The following is a 19,910-nucleotide window of genomic DNA, read 5'->3' as shown; positions in this document are numbered from 1 at the left end:
AGCTGAGACTGTTGGCATGCACCACCATGCTCAGCTAATTTTTCAATTTTTTGTGGAGACAGTATCTGACTATGTTGCCTGAGCTAGTCTTGAACTGATCTCAAGTGATTCTTCTGCCTCAGTCTCCCAGAGCATTGGGATTACAGGCATGAGCCACAGTGCCTAGCCCAATGTTTGCTCTAGAAAGCACAAATGGGATGGGCTCGGTGGCTCATGCCTGTAATCCAAGCATTTTGGGAGGCTGAGGCAGGCGGATCACCTGAGGTCAGTAGTTTGAAACCATCCTGGGCAACACGGCAAAACCCCATCTCCACTAAAAATATAAAAATTTGCCAAGTGTGGTGGTGTACGCCTGTAATCCCAGCTACCGAGGAGGCTGAGGCAGGAGAATCGCTGGAACCCAGGAGAACGGGGACTGCAGTGAGCCAAGATTGCACCACTGTAGTTTAGCCTAGGCGACAGAGGAAGACTCCATCTCAAAAAAAAAAAAAAACCACAAATGTATGAACTGAAATTTTGTGTTTATTCTATCCAGTGTTTTATTTTCCTACTCTTTTTTTAAAATCAATTTTTGTTGAAAGGTATTTGGAGTAGCCATTTTTCTATATTTCAGATGCTTCCTAAGAAGTCTTTCTCTGGCTGGGCACAGTGACTGACACCTGTAGTCCCAGCACTTTGGGAGGCTGAGGCAGGTGGATTGCGAGGTCAGGAGATTGAGACCATCCTGGCCAACGTGGTGAAACCCTGTCTCTACTAAAAATATGAAAATTAGCTGGGCTTGGTGGCAGGCGCTTGTAGTCTCAGCTACTCAGGAGGCTGAGGCTGGAGAATCACTTGAACCCAGGAGGCGGAGGTTGCAGTGAGCCAAGATCGTACCACTGCACTGCAGCCTGGCAACATAGCAAGACTCCGTCTCAAAAAAAAAAAAAAAGTCTTTCTTTAATCCCTACCCCTCTCTAGTCTACCTGACAAACCCCTGCTTACACTTTTAGTGATTTACAAATTTTGTCATCTTTTATGAGGCCTTTCCTAAACTCTAGTCAAAATCAGTTACTCACTACACTATAATCTCCTACAACACTTTATCTTCAATTCTTACAGCTTCTAAATCTAACCCAATTATAAATAATAGTATCTGTTCGTCTTCTTAGCTCCAGACTTCGAGTTCTATGAGATCAGAAACTATTTGTATATTTCTAAGGCCTGACAAATTGGCCTTAGAAATACAAAAAACGGTTTCTGATCTCATAGAATTCATAGAATTTTATGAAATAGGATTTTATAAAATAGAATTGTATTCTATTTTATTCTCATGGAATAAAATAGTTGACTTTTTTAAGGAAAGAAAAACAGGCCAGGCACAGTGGCTCACGCCTATAATCCCAGCACTTTGGAAGGCTGAGGCAGGAGGATCACTTGAGCCCAGGAGTTCAAGACCAGCCTGGGCAACATAGTGAGGCCCTGTCTCTACGAAAAATAAAATAGGCTGGGCGTGGTGGGTTACACCTGTTATCCCAACATTTTGGGAGGCTGAGGCAGGTGGATCACTTGAGCCCAGGAGTTTGAGACCAGCTTGGGCAACATGGCAAAACCCCATCTCTACAAAAATTAGCTGGGTGTGGTGGTGTGTGCCTTTAGTCCCAGCTACTCTGGAGGCTAAGGTGGGGAATCCTTGAGCCTAGGAGATTGAGGCTGCAGTGGCCCTGATTGCACCACTGCACTCCAGCCTGGGGCAACAGAGTAAGACCTTGTTTTAAAAAGTAAAATAGTCCGGCCGCAGTGGCGCATGCCTGTAATCCCAGTACTTTGGGAGGCCGAGGCAGGCGGATCTCTTGAGGTCAAGAGTTCGAGACCAACTTGGCCAACACAGTGAAACCCCATCTCTACTAAAAATACAAAAATTAGCTGGGCAGCCGGGAGCAGTGGCTCACGCATTTAATCCCAGCACTTTGGGAGGCTGAGGCAGGTGGATTACAAGGTCAGGAGTTCAAGACCAGCCTGGCCAACACCATAAAACCACTGCACTCCAGCCTGGGCGACAGAGCTAGACTTTGTCTCAAAAGAAAAAAAGAAAAAAAAAAGAGTTAGTTGGGCATGGTGGCAGGTGCCTATAATCCCAACTAGTCAGGCGGCTGAGGCAGGAGAATCACTTGAACCCGAGAGGCAGAGGTTGCAGTGAGCTGAGATTGCATCATTGCACTCCATCCTAGGCAACAAGAGTGAGACTTCATCTCAAAACAACAAAAAAAAGTAAAATAAAAATCAGTGTATCTTTTATGTCTAAAAAAAAAATCAAAATGATAATTTTAGGACTAGTATTTTCACCATCTTGCTAGAATTTTTATTTGGTAGCTTGTATCCAAAGGTTCCGTAATATTTGGATGCTATTCCCTAACAATTTTCCTTTTCTTTTTCGAGACAGGGTTTCACTCTGTCCCCCGGGCTGGAGTGCAATGGCACAATCAGGGCTCACTAAAGCCTCAACCTCCCTGACTTCAAGCACTTCTCCCATCTCAGCCTCCAGAGTAACTGGGACTACAGGCTCATGCCACCACGTCCTGCTAGGTTTTTTTGTATTTTGTAGAGATAGGGTTTTGCCATGTTACCCAAGCTAGTCTCGAACCCCTGAACTCGAGTAGTCCACCCACGCCAGCCTCCCAAAATGCTGGGACTACATGAGTAAGTCATCACAACCAGCCCCTATTCCCAAACAATTCATTAATTAAAGTTTCTAAAAATATTCATCCTTAAGCTTACCTGCCTCATTTAGTGCTTTGAGAAAATAAGACTTCTCATTCCTTCAGGGTAGGAACATTGGGTTTATTGAGGGCTACCCATTTCTATCCATCTCTTTTAGATTATTTCAAGAAGTCTTTTTATCAGTCTTTTTATCCTTCTAGGGTTTGGTGTTAAAGAGAATCTGTGGAACAGTGAATAATAGCCCTGTTATGTTGTGCTATGAGATTACATCTGTAATTTTTTTTTTTTTTTTTTTTTTTAAATAGGGTCTTGTTCTTTCACCCGTGCTGGAGTCCAACAGGTCAATCACAGCCCTTAACCTTCTGGCTCAAACAATCCTCCCATCTCAGTTCCCCAAGTAGCTGGAACTATAGGCATGTGCCACATGCCCGGCTAATTTTTTCCACTATGTTTCTCAGGCTGATCTTGACCTCTTGAGCTCAAGTAATCCTCTGCCTCAGCCTCCCAAAGTGCTGGTATTATGAGCATGAACCACCGTGCCTGGCATTTTTCTGTAATTCTTAATTCTTAAACTTCACCTATTGTATTTCGGTAATGATGTCATGAAGTGATTCTGGCTTGGAGATGTCTCAAGTCTAATGCAGAAAATTGTTGAATTCCCAAATGTCACCTTTTTTGTAGCATTGTAAATTGAAATATATGCTAATATGAAGAGCCATGCTTACTACAGTCATGTGCTGCAAAACGTTTCTGTCAGTGATGGGCCACACATACCACATACTTTATTTTTGCTGTATCTTTTCTGTGTTTAGATACACAAATAATTGCCATTGTGTTATATTTGCCAACAGTATTCAGTATAGTAACATGCTCCACAGGTTTGTAGCCTAGAAGCAATAAGCTGTACCATCTAGCCTAGGTTTAGTAGGCTATGCGATGATGTTTGCACAATGAAATTGCCTAATATTGCATTTCTCAGAATATATCCCTGTCATTAAGCAATGCATGACTATATTTTAAAGATGACATGTTTTGGGGTAAATCCCCAAATTTTTACCTAAAAAAAATGACAGTCTCCTTTATGTTGCATAAGATTAGTATTAATTTTTTATGTGTGACTCTGTTACCAACTTTTTACTCTGTTCTTGCCTTTCCCTGCCAAACTTGTTAAAGAGAAAAATAAAAATGGTAGAAAGAAACTTCAGGATCATCAAGGCCATTTCTTAAAATCGAGAAAGTCATGCTGACAAATTTTAAGAGAACTCTTCTGATAATTCAGTTATGCTTCCCTTAAAGGCAGGGACACATTCTAAGAAATGCAACATTAGGTGATTTTGTTGTGCGAACTTCGTAGAATATACTTACACAAACCTAGATAGCATAGCCTACTACATACCTAGGCTGTGTAACGTAGCCTATTGCTCTTGGGCTGCAAACCTGTTCAGCATGTTTTTGTACTGAATACCATAGACAACTATAATGGTAAGTATTTGTGTATCTAAACGTAAGAGAGATACAGTAAATTATAATTTTTTTTTGGTATAAAACAGTTAGAACATACAGTATTATAATCTTTTTTTTTTTTTTTTTTTTGGAGCCGAACGAAGTGTCCCTGTGTTGCCCAGGCTAGAGTGCAGTGGCACAATCTCTGCTCACTGCAGCCTCTGCCTCCCATGTTCAAACGATTCTCCTGCCTCAACCTCCTGAGTAGCTGGGACTATAGGCACGTGCCACCACACCCAGCTAATTTTTTGTATTTTTGGTAGACAGAGTTTCATCATGCTGACCAGGCTGGTCTTGAACTCCTGGCCATAAGGGATTTGCCTGCTCTGGCCTCCCAAAGTGCTGGGATTACAGGTGTGAGCCACCATGCCCAGCCAGTATTACAGTCTTAAGTGACTACCATTGTATATGTGGTTCACTGTTGACCAAAATGTTATTATGTGGCATATGCCTGTATTAGATTTGGCATGTAGGTGAAAGACTTATCTTTTTTTAAAGACAGGATCTCACCTCAGTTACCTATGCTGGAATGTAGTGACGCGAACATAGCTAACTGCAGTCTTGAACTCCTGCACTTAAGCGATCCTCTTGCCTCAGCCACCCAAGTAGCTGGGACTACAGGCAAGCACCACCGTGCCTGGCTAATTGTTTTATTTTCATTTTTAGAGTCAGGGTCTCACTACGTTGCCCTGGCTAGTCTTGAATTCCTGGCCTCAAGTAATATTCCCATCTCAGCCTCCTGAGTCACTGGGATTACAAACATGAGCCACCAAGCCAGGTTTTATCTTTAAATTAATATTAATTTAGCATGTTATAGTTGTAAAAACACAGAACTAAGAGTAAGGAGTTTTATAGTCGTTGCTGCAACTAACAGCTTTGTGACCTTGGGCAAATGTCTTCACTTCTCTGGCCCTTTGTCTATATAAGGAAAATTGAGACCAGATAATTCTACATATCTTTTGTTTCTAGAATTCAAGCATTTTAACATAATATTATATCTGTTTTGCTGTTTGTCTTTTGCTTGCCAGGGAGAAGTTACACACTGGTTGGCATGTTCATTATATGTTGCATGCCGCAAAAGCATTATTCCCACGGTTGGAAAGGGGATCATGGAAGGCAACTGTGTTTCACTCACAAGAATACTACGTTCAGCTAAATTAAGGTAAACCACTTTGATGTTTTCAAATGTTGTTATGTAAGCTCTAAATTTTAGAATCAGTTTTCTCTTATTTTGAAATCATTTGACTTCATTTAATTCTTTTTTTTTTTTTTTTTTGAGATGGAGTTTCGCTCTTTTTGCCCAGGCTGGAGTACAATAGCACCATCTCAGCTCACTGCAACCTCCACCTCCTGGTTCCCAAGTAGGTGGGATTACAGGCGCCTACCACCATGCCTGGCTAATTTTTATATTTTTAGTAGAGATGGGATTTCACCGTGTTGGCCAGGCTAGTCTTGAACTCCTGACCTCAGGTGATCTGCCTGCCTCAGCCTCCCAAAGTGCTGGGATTACAGGCATGAGCCTGTAAAAATGCACCTGGCTTTTTTTTTTTTTTTGAGATGGAGTCTCACTGTGTCACCCAGGCTGGAGTGCAGTGATGCAATCTTGGATTACTGCAACCTCTGCCTCCCAGGTTCAAGTGATTCTTGTGCCTCAGCCTCCCTAGTAGCTGGGATTACAGGTGTGCATCACCACGCCCAGCTAATTTTTTGTATTTTTATAAGTAGAGATGGGGTTTTACCATGTTCATCAGGCTGGATTCAAACTCCTGACCTCAAATGATCTGCGCGCCTCGGCCTCCCAAAGTGCTAGGATTACAGACATGAGCCACTGCATGTCATCATTTAATTCTAAATTTGTTATAACACAGATAATCCTTTCCCAATTTTCATATTCTTTCTCTGCCTTTCTTTCCTAAATTCTGCTAGAAACCTCTGTGTTAAATCTTTTTTTTTTTTTTTGTCTGAGACAGGGTCTCACTTTGTCACTCAGGCTGGAGTGCAGTATCGAGATCTTGGCTTACTGCAACCTCTGCCTTCTAAGCTCAAGCAGTCCTCCCACCTCAGCCTCCCGAGTAGCTGGGACTACAGGTGCATTTTACCATGCCCAGATAATTTTTGTATTTTTAGTAGAGACAGGATTTCACCATGTTGGGCAGGCTGGTCTCAAACTCTTGCCTCAAGTGATCTACCTGCCTCTGCCTCCCAAAGTGCTAGATTACAGGCATGAGCCATGGCACCCAGCCTCCCCCAAAATGTTTTTAAGTGGATTTTTAATGCTAAAAGAGCAGTTACCCCAATGTGTTTATTCAAATAAACAAAAATGTCAAATTATATTATTTGCTTTGACTTATAATAATTTGGGCTATTTTCAACATTTCAACTTAAATATAATTTTTTTTTTTAACTTTTATTACTATTATTATTTGAGACAAGATCTTACTCTGTTGCCCAGGCTAGAGTACAGTAACATAATCTCGGCTCACTGCAACCTCTGCCTCCCAGATTCAAGCAATCCTCCTACCTCACCCTCCCGAGTACCTGGGACTATGGCTGTGTACCACCATGCCCAGCTAATTTTTGTAGCTCCTTTTTTTTTTTTTAAAGAGATGGGGTTTCACCATGTTCTGCAGGCTGGTCTCCAAGTCCTGAGCTCAAGGGATCCACCCGCCTTTGTCTCCCAAAGTGCAGGGATTACAGGCGTGAACCACCACACCTGGTCCCATCTCTGGATTATATCTTATACAATGTAAATACTATGTAAGTAGTTGTTACACTGTATAGTTTAGGGAATAATCACAAGAAATAAAGTTGGTACATGTTCAATACGGACAAAATCATCCTTTTTTTCCAAATATTTTTTGTTATGTGGTTGATTGAATCCATGGACGTGGAACTCACAGATATGGAGAGTCAACTTGCCTGTGTGTGTGTGTGTGTGTGTGTGTGTATGGTGGCAGCAGCGGTGGTAGTGGTGGTGGGGTAAAATATACATAACATAAAATTCGTAAAATTGACTATTTTTAAGTTCGGTGACATCATGTACCTTCACCTTCACTTTGTTCAATCGTCACCACCACCATCTTCTGAACTTTCTTATCTTCCCAAACTATACCCATTGAACAGTAACTCAGCTGCTTAGCTGTTGTCTGGCCCAGCTCAGCCTTGGTAAACTGTGCTGTGCTCTGCTCCACTAAGGTGCAGGACTGACATTATCAGCACCAGCAGGGGACATGGCTGACCCCAGCCTGAGGAGGAGGAAAAGAAGGAGGTAGGCAGGTCCCTGGGGGTTCTGCTTGTGGTGTTCTTGTCCCTATGCCCCTGCGTTGTCCCTTAGCGAGACAGAAGCCTTATGACCCTGGCCCAGCCAGGCTACTTTTTAGTCTCTACAAAAAAATTTTACAAAGAATGTTAGTGAGGTGTGGTGATATGCACCTATAGTCCCAGTTATCTTGGAAGGCTGAGGCAGAAGGATCACTTGAGTCCAGGAGTTCAGACTATAGTGAGCTTTGATCATGCCACTATATGCTAGCCTAGATAACAGAGCAAAACCCTTCTCAAAAAAAAAAAAAATGCTTCAAGCCCAGCATCTAAAAATCTCAACTGGCTGACCCCTGGACTCAAAAACTAAGTGTGTATATCCCAGATAAATTGGATAACATCACTAAGTTAATGGCCGTTACAAAGACCCAGATAAAAGATTGGCTAAACAGCTGGTTTAGATCTTGGGAAACTTGATAACAAAAAAATGTTACTTACTCTAAAAATTATAATCATTTGTTTGTCTACACTGCTGTTATGGCATTTGTTTTTTGGGGAGTTTTTTTTTTTTTTTTGCCTGGCCTGAAACAGGGTCTCTGTGGCTTCAGCTAGAATATAGTGGTGCCATCTCTGCTCACTGCAGTCTCTACCTCCTGGGCTCAGTTGATCCTCCCACCTCACCATTCTAAGTAGCTGGGACTAACAGGTGCACACCACCATGCCAGGCTAATTTTTGTAGTTTTTTGTTTTCTTTTGTTTTGTTTTTTGTAGAGATGGGGTTTCACCATGTTGCCCAGGCTGGTCTTGAACTTCTGAGCTCCAGAGGTCTGCCTGCCTTGGCCTCCTGAAGTACTGGGATTATAGGCATGAGCCACCGCACCTGGCTGCATTTGTTTACAATTAAGTCAAGGCACAACTGCAAAGCCTGGAATAATGATTGCTCAAAGAATTGCTTTCACTGAAGAGAATGAGACATATTCTCACTCTGTCTTGCTCTGTCTCCCAGGCTGGAATGCAGTGGCATGATCTTGGCTCACTGCAACCTCTGCTTCCCGGTTTCAAGTGATTCTCCTGCCTCAGCCTCCTGAGTAGCAGGGACTAGAGGCACGTGCCACCACACCCAGATAATTTTTTGTATTTTTAATAGACATGGGGTTTCACCATATTAGCCAGGATGGTCTCGCTCTTCTGACCTTGTGATCCACCCACCTTGGCCTCCCAAAGTGCTGGGATAACAGGAGTGAGCCACCATGCCTGGCCCCTTCTGTGGGTCCTAAAGAGGTTATACATATGGAAGACTTCTGTATTGTACAAAAATTAGGCCAGGCATGGTGGCTCACACCTATAATCCCAGCACTTTGGGAGGCCAAGACGGGTGGATCACCTGAGGTCAGGAGTTTGAAACCAGCCTGACCAACATGGAGAAACCCCATCTCTACTAAATATACAAAATTGGCCGGACTTGGTGGTGCATGCCTGTAATCCCAGATACTCAGGAGGCTGAGGCAGGAGAATCACTTGAACCCGGGAAATGGAGGTTTTGGTGAGTCAAGATCAAGCCATTGCACTCCAGCCTGGGCAACAAGAGCGAAACTCTGTCTCAAAAAAAAAAAAAAAAAAAAATACAAAAATTAGCCAAGTATGGTGGCATGTGCCTATAATCCCAGCTACTCAGGAGGCTAAGGCAGGAGAATTGCTTGAACCTGGGAGGTGGAGGTTGCAGTGAGCCTAGATTGTGCCACTGCACTCCAACCTGGGAGACAGAGCGAGACTCCAACTCAAAAAAAAAAGTGAACAGATTAATACTTCTAACATATTTACACATATTTACTGTAACATTTTTGGAGTAGTGTTGTGGGAGGTTTTTTTAAATAGCCTTATTGAGATATTACCACATACCATATAATTCATCCATTTAAACTATACAGTTGTGTGATTTTTTGTATTTTCAGAGTCGTGAAATCCATTTTAGAACATTTCATCACCCCCAAAAGAAACCTCTGTTAGCATTCACTTTTTATTACAATCCCCACACCTACCTCTTGGTAACCATTGATCTAATTTCTGTCTCTATAGAGTTTTCTACTCTGAACATTTTATATAAATGGAATCATATAATATGTGGTCTTCTGTGTTGGCTTCTTTGATTTAGGATAATGGTTTCAAGGTTCATCCATGATGTAGCATGTATCAGCAGTTCTTTTTATGGTTGAATAATATTCCATTGCATAGATACACCACATTTTGTTTATTCATTTATCAGTTATTTCTGCCTTTTGGCTATTATGATTAGTGTTGCTATGAACATTTGTATACAACTTTTTATGTGGACATATCTTTTCATTTCTTTCTGGTATATATAGAGAGGAGTGGAATTGCTGAGTCATATGGTGACTCTATGTTTAACCTTTCTTTGAGACAGAGTCTCACTCTATCACCCAGGCTAAAGTGCAGTGGCATGATCTTGGCTCACTGGAACCTTCGCCTCTTGGGTTTAAACGATTCTCGTGCCTCAGCCTCCTGAGTGGCTGGGATTACAGGTGTGTACCACCATGCCCAGAGAATTTTTGTATTTTTTAGTAGAGATGGGGTTTCACCGTCTTGGCCAGGCTGGTCTCAAATTCCTGACCTCAAATGATCTGCCTACTTCAGCCAACCAAAGTGCTAGGATTACAGGCGTGAGCCACTGCTCTCAACCCTATGTTTAACATTTTGAGGAACTATCAGACTTTTCCAAGGTGACTGTACCAGTTTACATCCGCACCAGGAGTTTACCAGGCTTCCAGTTTCTCCACATTCTTGCCAGTTCTTGCTATTATCCATCCTTTTTATTGTAGCCATCCCAGTTTTGATTTGCATTTCCCTGATGGCTAATGATGTTGAGCATCTTTTTATGTGCTTGCTAGGATAGTGTATTCTCTTTTCTCTCTCTCTCTCTTAAAAAAAAAATTTTTTTTCTGTGACAGGGTCTTGCTCTGTCACCCAGGCTGGAGTGCAGTGGTGCAATCATGGCTCACTGCACTCTCAATCTTCCAGGCTCAAGCGATCTGCCTACCTCAGCTCCCCAAGTAGCTAAGACCACAGGTACATGCCACCATGTCAAGCTAATTTTTAAACTTTATGTAGAGACAGTGTCTCTCTATATTGCCCAGGCTGGTCTCAAACTCCTGGACTCAAGCTATCCTCCCCTACTCAGCCTCCCAGAGTGCTGCCATTACAGGTGTAAGCTACCATGCCAGCCTTAAAATATTTTTAATATTTTTTTTATAAGATGAGATCACACTATGTTGCCCAGACTTATCTTGAATTCCTTGACTCAAGCAATCCTCCTGCCTAAGACTCCTGAATATCTGGGACTACAGGTGCATGCTGCCACACCCAGCTTGAGTAGTGTATTCTTTTTTTTTTTTCTTCTTTTTTTGAGACAGGGTCTCGCTCTGTCACCCAGGCTGGAGTTCAGTGGTATTATCACAGCTCACTACAGACTTGACCTCCTGGACTCAAGCAGTCCTCCTACCTAAGCCTCTTGAGTAGCTGGGACTATAGGTGTACATCACCAAGTCTAGCTAATTTTTAAATTTTTTGTAGAAAATAGGTCTCACTATGTTGCCCAGGCTGGTCTCAAACTCCCGGGCTCAAGCAGTCCTCCTGCCTCAGCCACCCAAAGTGCTAGGATTACAGGTGTGAGCCACTACACCTAGCAGTAGCATATTCTTTATAACAGAATCCCAATGAATAGAAAACTGTGAAGTTTACTTTGCTCCTTACTTTAGTCTTAAAAATTGTAATCATGGTTTAAGTGATAACAGTGCTATAAGGTTTTTATGTTTTTTCCAAACACTCTGATGCATTTTGTTCCAGTCTAGGAAAGCCATTCTTGTGACAGCGGTATGTACAGTGCATTATATGATGATGTAGTAGTCAAGGCTCATGTTTATAGAAAGCAGGTGTCAGCCTAGGCAACAAAAAGTGAGACCCCATCTCTAAAAAACTTTTTTAAATTAGCTGGGTGTGGTGGCACATTCCTGTAGTCCCAACTGTTTGGGAGGCTGGGGCGGGAGGATCTATCACTTGAGCCCAGGAAGTCGAGGCTGCAGTGAGCCACGATCACACCACTGTACTCCAGCCTGAGTGACAGAGTGGGACCTTGTCTCAAAAAAATAAAAGATATCACTTACCAACTTTGGCTAACTTAAGGAGAAAGGAAGTATTGGATAGGTGATAAAATCTTTAGGATGACTTAAGAAAACTAGGCTTAGAAAAGGCCAGGAACAAAAGGAGGCTGTCCACACAGCCAAAAAGCATATCACAGAATCCATCTAGCAAGGACACAGTTTGCATTGCTAGCAGTGCTGTCCCTGGACATTGCCACTTTATTTGCCCCAGGAGCTAAATATTGCTATTGATCCCGCTAAAAGGATTTACTACTTCCTCACTTCTCTGCAGCACCAGCTTCAGATCAAAATCTCAAGAAGATGTATCTCATAAAGGATATCAGATTATATACCTTCATCCTGGCTTCCAGTAAAGCTGATCTGTCTAGTGGTAGACAAGGCTCAAAAGTGGAAATTTCCTCAAAGCAAAGGGTTTCACATGCTGATCATCCAAAAATGAAAACAATTTTTTTTTTGAGAAGGAGTTTCACTCTTGTTTCCCAGGCTGGAGTGCAATGGCTCTATTTAGGCTCACCACAACCTCCACCTTATGGATTCAAGTGATTCTCCTGCCTTAGTCTCCCAAGTAGTTGTGATTACAGGCAACTGCCACCATGCCTGGCTAATTTTGTATTTTTAGTAGAGGTGGGGTTTCTCCATGTTGATCAGGCTACTCTTGAACTCCCTACCTCAGGTGACCCACCCGCCTTGGCCTCCCAAAGTGCTGGGATTACAGGCATGAGCCACCACACCCAGCCAAAAAAACAAAAATTTTTAAGTCTTCTATAAGGGATATAATTTTTTGTGAGCCAAAATATATTTAGTAATCTGACAAATTTTTCGCTGATATTGGTAAGAATCTTTTAATGAGATTCTTAAGAGTGTCAGATTTTAATCAGCATATCCAAAGTTTGAATGCTATATTAGGACGTTTTATGTTACTATGAAGGAATACCTGAGGCTGGGTGACTTATTTTTTTTAAAAAAGAGATTTAATTGGCCCAGGGTTCTGCAGGCCGTATAGGAAACATGGGGCTGGCATCTGCTCTTGGTGAGGGCCTCAGGAAGTTTACAGTCATGGTGGAAGGTGAAGCAGAAGGAAGCACATTATATGAGAACAGGAGCAATTGAGGGTGGGAAGTGCCACACTCTTTTAAACAACCAGATCTCATGTGAGTGAGAACTAAATTCATTACCATGAGGACAGCACCAAGCCATTCATGAGGGATCTGCTCCCATGACCCAAACACCTTCCACTAGGCCCACCTCCAGCATTGGAGGTTACATTTCTTTTTTATTTTTTTGAGACAGGGTCTTACTCTGTTGCCCAGGCTGGAGTGCAGTAGCATGATTATGACTCACTGCAACTTCAATCCCCCAGGCTCAAGTGATCCTCCTGCCTCAGCTTCCTGAGTAGCTGGGCCCACAAGCATACACCACCATGCTTGATTAACTTAAAAAAAAATTTTTTTTTGAGACAGTCTCATGCTGTCGCCCAGGCTTCAGTGCAGTGGTGCAATCTCAGCTCACTACAACCTCTGCCTCCCGGGCTCAGGCAATTCTCATGCCTCAGCCTCTTGAGTAGCTGGAATACAGGCATGCGCCACTACGCCTGGCTAATTTTTGTATTTTTAGTGGAGACGGGGTTTCACCATGTTGTCAGGCTGGTCTCGTGATCCTGACCTCGTGATCCACCTGCCTCGGCCTCCCAAAGTGCTGGGATTATAGGTGTGAGCTACTGCATGGGGCCAACTTTTAAATTTTTTGTAGAGATGAGTTCTGACTATGTTACCCAGGCTGTTCTCAAACTGGTGGGCTCAGGTGATCCTCCACCCTCACCCTCCCAAAGTGTTGGATTACAGGCATGAGCTACCATGTCCAACCAAGGAAATTACATTGCACCATGAGATTTGGAGGGGACAAAACATCCAAACCATATTAAATAGCTTTGGATGATTTGCTGTTAATATCTTCTGTTGCCTTAAAAACTGAAAAAATTAAAAGTATTGGCCGGGCGTGGTGGCTCATGCCTGTAATCCAAGCACTTTGGGAAACCAAGGCAGGCTTCCTGAGGTCAGGAGTTCAAGATCAGCCTGGGCAACATGGTGAAACCCCATCTCTACTTAAAATACAAAAATAGCCGGGCATGGTGGTACGCGCCTGTAGTCCAGCTGTCAGGAGGCTAAGGCAGGAGAATTGCTTGAACTTGGGAGGCAGAGGTTGCAGTGAGCCGAGATCATACCACTGCACTCCAGCCAGGGCAACAGAGTGCGACTCCATTTCAAAATATATGTGTATGTGAGTGTATGTATATGTATATACTGTATGATTCTGTATATATTGATAGATCTTTAATTAGTGAGCTTTTACATGACAGGTTTTCCATCTAAGACCACGCTAACATAGGGACATAAAAAATGCACCCAGAATTGGACCGGGCATGGTAGCTTGCTTGAACCCAGGAGACTGAAGTTGCAATGAACCAAGATGGTGCCACTGCACTCCAGCCTGGGCAGCAGAGCTATTAAGTTTTTTCTGAGTATGTGCTACCTTCTTTACTTTTGGTGGTGGCAACACACACATTGGAACTCAAACTCTTGAATTTTACTCCTAACCTGTAACAATCTGGTGCTTTGTAATCAAATTCTCATTTGGAAAATGGGATTGTCTTTCCATTTGGGAGACTTCTGTTTTTCCTCAAACTAATTTTATAAGCTATTAATCTGTTAACTAACATTAACTTTGTAAATTTTATGCAGAATATTGTCTAGGTGATATAGAGAATAAAGGAATTAGATAGGTGCTTTCACTTCCTCCATAGAAGTTAAGCTTTAGGTGATGACCACTCATTAATAACCTGTATTCTCCTGGTGATCCTGGGAACCAAAGTAATTTCATAGTGAGGATTTTTGTTTGTTTGTTTGTTTTAATTAAATTTAGGCTTGAGGGATGGTATTTGATCATTGTTCATGTGAGACAGTGTCTTGCTTTGTCACCCAGGCTGGAGTGCATGATCGACGCTCACTGCAGCCTTGACCTTCTGGGCTCAAGCAATTCTCCTACCTCAGCCTCCCAAGTACCTGGAGCTACAGTTGCATGCCACCATGCCCAGTTAATTTTTTAAATTTCTGTAGAGATGAGGTCTTACTATGTTGCCCGGGAGGTCTGGCTTTTTAATAAAAATCTTAGTCATGAATAGAATGTTTCCTTTTCAATCCATTATATAAATGAATTTTAAAGGTGCCCTTTTTCTTTATTTTTTAGTTTAATACAGTTTTTTAGTAAAATGAAGAAATGGATGGACATGTCAAACCTACCACAAGAATTTCGTGAACGTATAGAAAGGCTAGAGAGAAATTTTGAGGTGTCTACTGTAATTTTCAAAAAATTTCAGCCAATTTTTTTAGACATATTTCAAAATCCGTATGAAGAACCACCAAAGTTACGAAGCAGGAAGCAGAGGTGAGCCCTTAATCCATATGTAATAAAGACTACGACAAACTAAGAGAATTTACTTTTTTGAAAGTCTACTTTTTATGAAAAGTATTCCTGCAAAGAACTTAATTATTTTATTTTTAAATTCATGTACAATTATCTATATCTGGAAATTTAGGGTAATACTTTTACTTATTTTTCTATGTTCTGATTTTTTTTTTTTTTTTTTTTTTTGAGACGGAGTCTCAGTCTGCTGCCAAGCCTAGAGTACAGTGGCACGATCTCAGCTCACTCTAACCTCCATCTCCCGGGTTCAAGCGATTCTGCTGCCCCAGCCTCTGGAGTAGCTGAGATTGATTACAGGCGCGTACCACCATACCCAGCTAATTTTTTATGTATATTTTTTTGAGACGGAGTTTCGCTCTTGTTGCCCAGGCTGGAGTGCAATGGCGCGATCTCAGCTCACCACAATCTCCGCCTCCCAGGTTCAGGCAATTCTCCTGCCTCAGCCTCCCGAGTAGCTGGGATTACAGGCATGCACCACCACACCCAGCTAAATTTGTATTTTTAGTAGAGATGGCGTTTCTCCATGTTTGTCAGACTGATCTCGAACTCTCGACCTCGGGTGATCTGCCTGCCTCAGCCTCCCAAAGTGCTGGGATTACAGGTGTGAGCCACCACGCCCGGTCTAATTTTTTGTATTTTTAGTAGAGACAAGGTTTCACCATGTTGGCCAAAGCTGGTCTTGAACTCCTGACCTCAGGTGATTCACCTGCTTTGGCCTCCCAAAGTGCTGGGATTACAGGTGTAAGCCACTGTACCCGGCCCTATGTTCTGATTATTTTATGCAGATTGGAAAGGCTTACTTAAGTCCATTTCATAAGTGATAGATTACTTTTCTTCATGAATGGAATTTCATATTTACTATTTTAATTTATATGATATTTAACAAGCTAGTCAGACATAAAGTAATTTTTTTCTCTTTTTAGGAGGATTCCTTGCAGTGTTAAGGATCTGTTTAATTTCTGTTGGACACTCTTTGTTTATACGAAGGGTAAGATGACACTTTCAGTGGTCTTACATTTCTGCTGTGGGAACTTGGTGCTATTTGACATGAGAAGTTTCCGTTTTTCTGTCTTTTTTTTTAATATAAAGGTAATTTTCGGATGATTGGGGATGATTTAGTAAACTCTTATCATTTACTTCTGTGCTGCTTGGATCTGATTTTTGCCAATGCCATTATGTGCCCAAATAGACAAGACTTGCTAAATCCATCATTTAAAGGTAAGACCTTTCATTTATTTTTGAAAAATGATTATCAGTTTTTAGAAAAAGACTTTTAAAAGTTGACCATATTTTTTTTCCCTCTGTTCCTCTTCCTACACTGCCAAACTAGGTTTACCATCTGACTTTCATACTGCTGACTTTAGGGCTTCTGAGGAGCCACCCTGCATCATTGCTGTACTATGTGAACTGCATGATGGACTTCTAGTAGAAGCAAAAGGAATAAAGGAACACTACTTTAAGCCATATATTTCAAAACTCTTTGACAGGAAGGTACTGTACTTATAATTAAATGACTGAGATTCTTACAGGTCAGCAGTAATGTCTAAAGAAAAAAATGTTTTAAGCAAGTTCTCAACAATATAGAACCTCAAGGTCAGGATTCCCAGGCTTTAGCCTCTGCTCTAATTCAGAATTATGAGCTTGTGTGATGTGAGAAACTGAGCTGTTGAAAAATGTGACCAACTATTATATGTACTGTTAGGTAAACGTACTGTCAGAGGCAACTGTAGGAGGTGCTGATAAAGAATTGTAAAGAACAGAATAGGCCGGGTGTGGTGGCTTAGGCCTGTAATCCCAACACTTTGGGAGGCCAGGGTGGGCGGATCACCTGAGGTCGGGAGTTCAAGACCAGCCTGACCGACATGGAGAAACCCCATCTCTACTAAAAAAAAACAGAACAGAACATCAGCGTAAAGCTGACAAAGAATTAGGAAAGACAGGAAGTCAGAATAAGCTGACTAGTTTACTGCCACAATTTGAATAACTGCTGACTGTTTACTAAAAGTAGGATAATGTGTAACAACTACAGTTTTAATTCCATGTAAATCAAGCAGAAAGTCCATTATAGTTTTGTAGCCCCTTGTAGGCTATCTGTGTGCATTCTGGACATTTTCTCCTCAGTCATTAACTTAGCTATTTCTACATTTATGAATTGGCTTGTTCCTTTGGGTCTCAATTTCTTATTTTTCCAACATCAAGCCATTAAATGTAGTTAGGCCTCAAACCAAAAAAAAAAAAAACGTTTAAAAAAATGTTATTTGCATGCTAAATAGGTTTTCGTAGTCTGAAAGAAATATTTAATAATTCTGTTTTGTGTGTGTGTTATAACTAACAATATGGAAATTTAAATAAATTATGTGTGTATTAATCTGTAAATATAGATAAATGTTTTTGTGTATGTATTAATATGCTTAATGATATGGTATCCCAAAATAATTTTTTCTTCACAGATACTAAAAGGAGAATGCCTCCTGGACCTTTCAAGTTTTACTGATAATAGGTAAATATGTAGTACTAATGGTGCCTGGCAAATCAGAAGTATTTGTTGATTTGTTAAAATTGGTTAAGCATAACATTACATCAAAGTAAAACATCCAAATTCAAGTTCTCTCTGCTTTAGTGGCATTGAATGGGTATTATCACTAAGACTTATTGGCTTTAAATACATTTAAGAAATCAAGGCTGGGCATGGTGGCTTACACCTGTAATCCCAGCACTTTGGAGGGCCAACACAGGCAGATTGCTTGAGCTCAGAAGTTGGAGGCCAGCCTGGACAACATGGTGAAACCCTGTCTCTACATAAAATACAAAAATCAGAAATCATCTGGACGTAGTGGCTTGAGCCTGTAGTCCCAACAACTTGGGAGGCTGAGGTAGGATGGATCGTTTGAATCCAGGAGGTCGAGGTTGCAGTGAGCTGTGATTGCACCACTGCACTTCAGCCTAGGTGACAGAGCGAGCCCCTGTTTCAAAAAAAAGAAGAAGAAAGAAAGGCCAGGCATGGTGGCTCATGCCTATAATCCTAACACTTTGAGAGGCCGAGGCAGGTGGATCACTTCAGGTCAGGAGTTTGAGACCAGCCTGGCCAACATGGTGAAACCCCATCTCTACTAAAAATACAAAAATTAGCTGGAAGTTTGAGACCAGCCTGGGAAACCCCATCTCTACTAAAAATACAAAAATTAGCCGCATGTGGTGACGCATGCCTGTAGTCCCAGCTACTCGGGAGGCTGAAGCAGGAGAATTGCTTGAACCTAGGAGGCAGAGCTGAGATCATGCAACCTAGGTTGCAATGAGCTGAGATCATGCCACTGCATTCCAGCCTGGGTGACAGAGTGAGACTCTTTAAAAAAAAACAAAAACAAACAGACAAAACAGCTACTCTCTTGAGAAACTCGTAAATGGACCCAGTGACTCTGTATTTGATGTTACATTATTAGTACCTGTTGGCAGTGCCCTTATTTCTTTCTTTCTTTCTTTTTTTTTTTTTTTTTGAGATAGAGTCTTTCTCTATTGCCAGGCTAGAGTGTAGTGGCGTGATCTTGGCTCACTGCAACCCCTACCTCCCATAATTCAAAGAAACTATTGTTCTGTTAGTGATCAGAACCCATTGTCATTAATCAGATTCAACTAGTTTTCAGATTAAGTATATGTAGTCTCTTTTTTACTCACTTTTCAAAGTAATTTATTGGCCATATAAATGAATGTGAAGAATGTGCATAATCAGATAGGACCCTCTGATACTGTTAGATGGGCAGAGTTAATAAAAATTAGAAAGTTGTCAAGTTTTCTAAGCTGTAAACACTAAAGCTGTCTTCAAGTCAAGATAAATCCATTGTATAACTTAGTATTATCATTATAGCTTAAGATAATTCTCTTTGCAGCAAAGCAGTGAATAAAGAGTATGAAGAGTATGTTCTAACTGTTGGTGATTTTGATGAGAGGATCTTTTTGGGAGCAGATGCAGAAGAGGAAATTGGAACACCTCGAAAGTTCACTGGTGACACCTCCCTAGGGAAAATGACAGCACAGGCTAATGTGGAGTATAACCTTCAACAACACTTTGAAAAAGTAATATAACCTAGACTGGCCTCAATCTTGAATGATCTTTTTCTCTGTGTGTGTGAATCTACTAACAGCAGAAGCGTCTTTCAAGTTAAATCTTGATTTTCTTCTACTAATTCATATTTGCCATGAAAACCTTAAAAGGTAATTTTTAAAATTGGCATTTAGTATTTTTATCTCATTTCTTACATTCATGTTTTACATCCATTTTCCCAGCATGCCTCGGTTTATTAGTAGAGTATGTTTCTTTTGACATAGAGGGGAAGTTTTGCTTTCTTATCATTCTTTCTTTGCTTCAACTTAGCCTCTATTTCATTGCTTTAAAATTTAGTTTGCTTTCCTACCCATGACACAAACTATGTGTTTTCTATAACTTCAGCCGTAAAACTCAAGACTTGATTGTTAATGGCCAAGTCTTAATTCTGTATTTATGGGTAAAATGGGTTGGAGGAAGAGATCCAATGGAAAATTCACTTATCTAGAACATAGAAAAACCCAAGTTTTAGTCCAAGCTTTGTCAGCTGGAACAAGTTTTTTAATTTCTCTGTTCTTATTTCCTCATATATAATATTAAAATATGTATACATTATCTTTCAAATCAGTGATGTGATGATTAAATGAAATTATAGGTAGAAAATGCTTTAAAATGTTATTTAAATATAAGGATGTTATTAGCATAGTATTGTTAAAAGTTTCATGGTTATTATAAATATGAATAGAGAAGATAGT

The 19,910-nt window shown here is 41.1% G+C and overlaps 1 protein-coding gene across 5 annotated transcripts in view; it reads left to right on the top strand.

Annotated features, from left to right (window-relative positions):
* The window catches only part of RBL1 (RB transcriptional corepressor like 1), an 83,092-nt gene that overhangs the window by 2,832 nt on the left and 60,350 nt on the right, over positions 1 to 19,910 (top strand). For 4 of the 5 annotated variants that reach the window (XM_064382404.1, XM_064382402.1, XM_064382405.1 and 1 more), the window contains exons 1-7: positions 5,236 to 5,365; positions 14,880 to 15,077; positions 16,040 to 16,104; positions 16,206 to 16,334; positions 16,447 to 16,607; positions 17,567 to 17,616; positions 19,001 to 19,187. In XM_064382404.1, coding sequence (XP_064238474.1) covers positions 5,313 to 5,365; positions 14,880 to 15,077; positions 16,040 to 16,104; positions 16,206 to 16,334; positions 16,447 to 16,607; positions 17,567 to 17,616; positions 19,001 to 19,187 — 843 coding nt within the window. In that variant the 5' untranslated portion in view covers positions 5,236 to 5,312. Of the gene's footprint in view, positions 1 to 5,231; positions 5,366 to 14,879; positions 15,078 to 16,039; positions 16,105 to 16,205; positions 16,335 to 16,446; positions 16,608 to 17,566; positions 17,617 to 19,000; positions 19,188 to 19,910 lie in introns of those variants that run through there. The other variant, XM_012455055.2, reaches the window with a different exon arrangement.

Source organism: Aotus nancymaae, unplaced genomic scaffold (assembly GCF_030222135.1).
Source record: "Aotus nancymaae isolate 86718 unplaced genomic scaffold, 86718_ANA_hifiasm-v0.15.2.pri h1tg000029l, whole genome shotgun sequence".
In the NCBI taxonomy this organism is placed as follows: Eukaryota; Metazoa; Chordata; class Mammalia; order Primates; family Aotidae; genus Aotus; species Aotus nancymaae.
The sequence above is the reverse complement of the archived record's forward strand: the minus strand, read 5'-3'. Positions and strand labels throughout refer to the sequence as shown.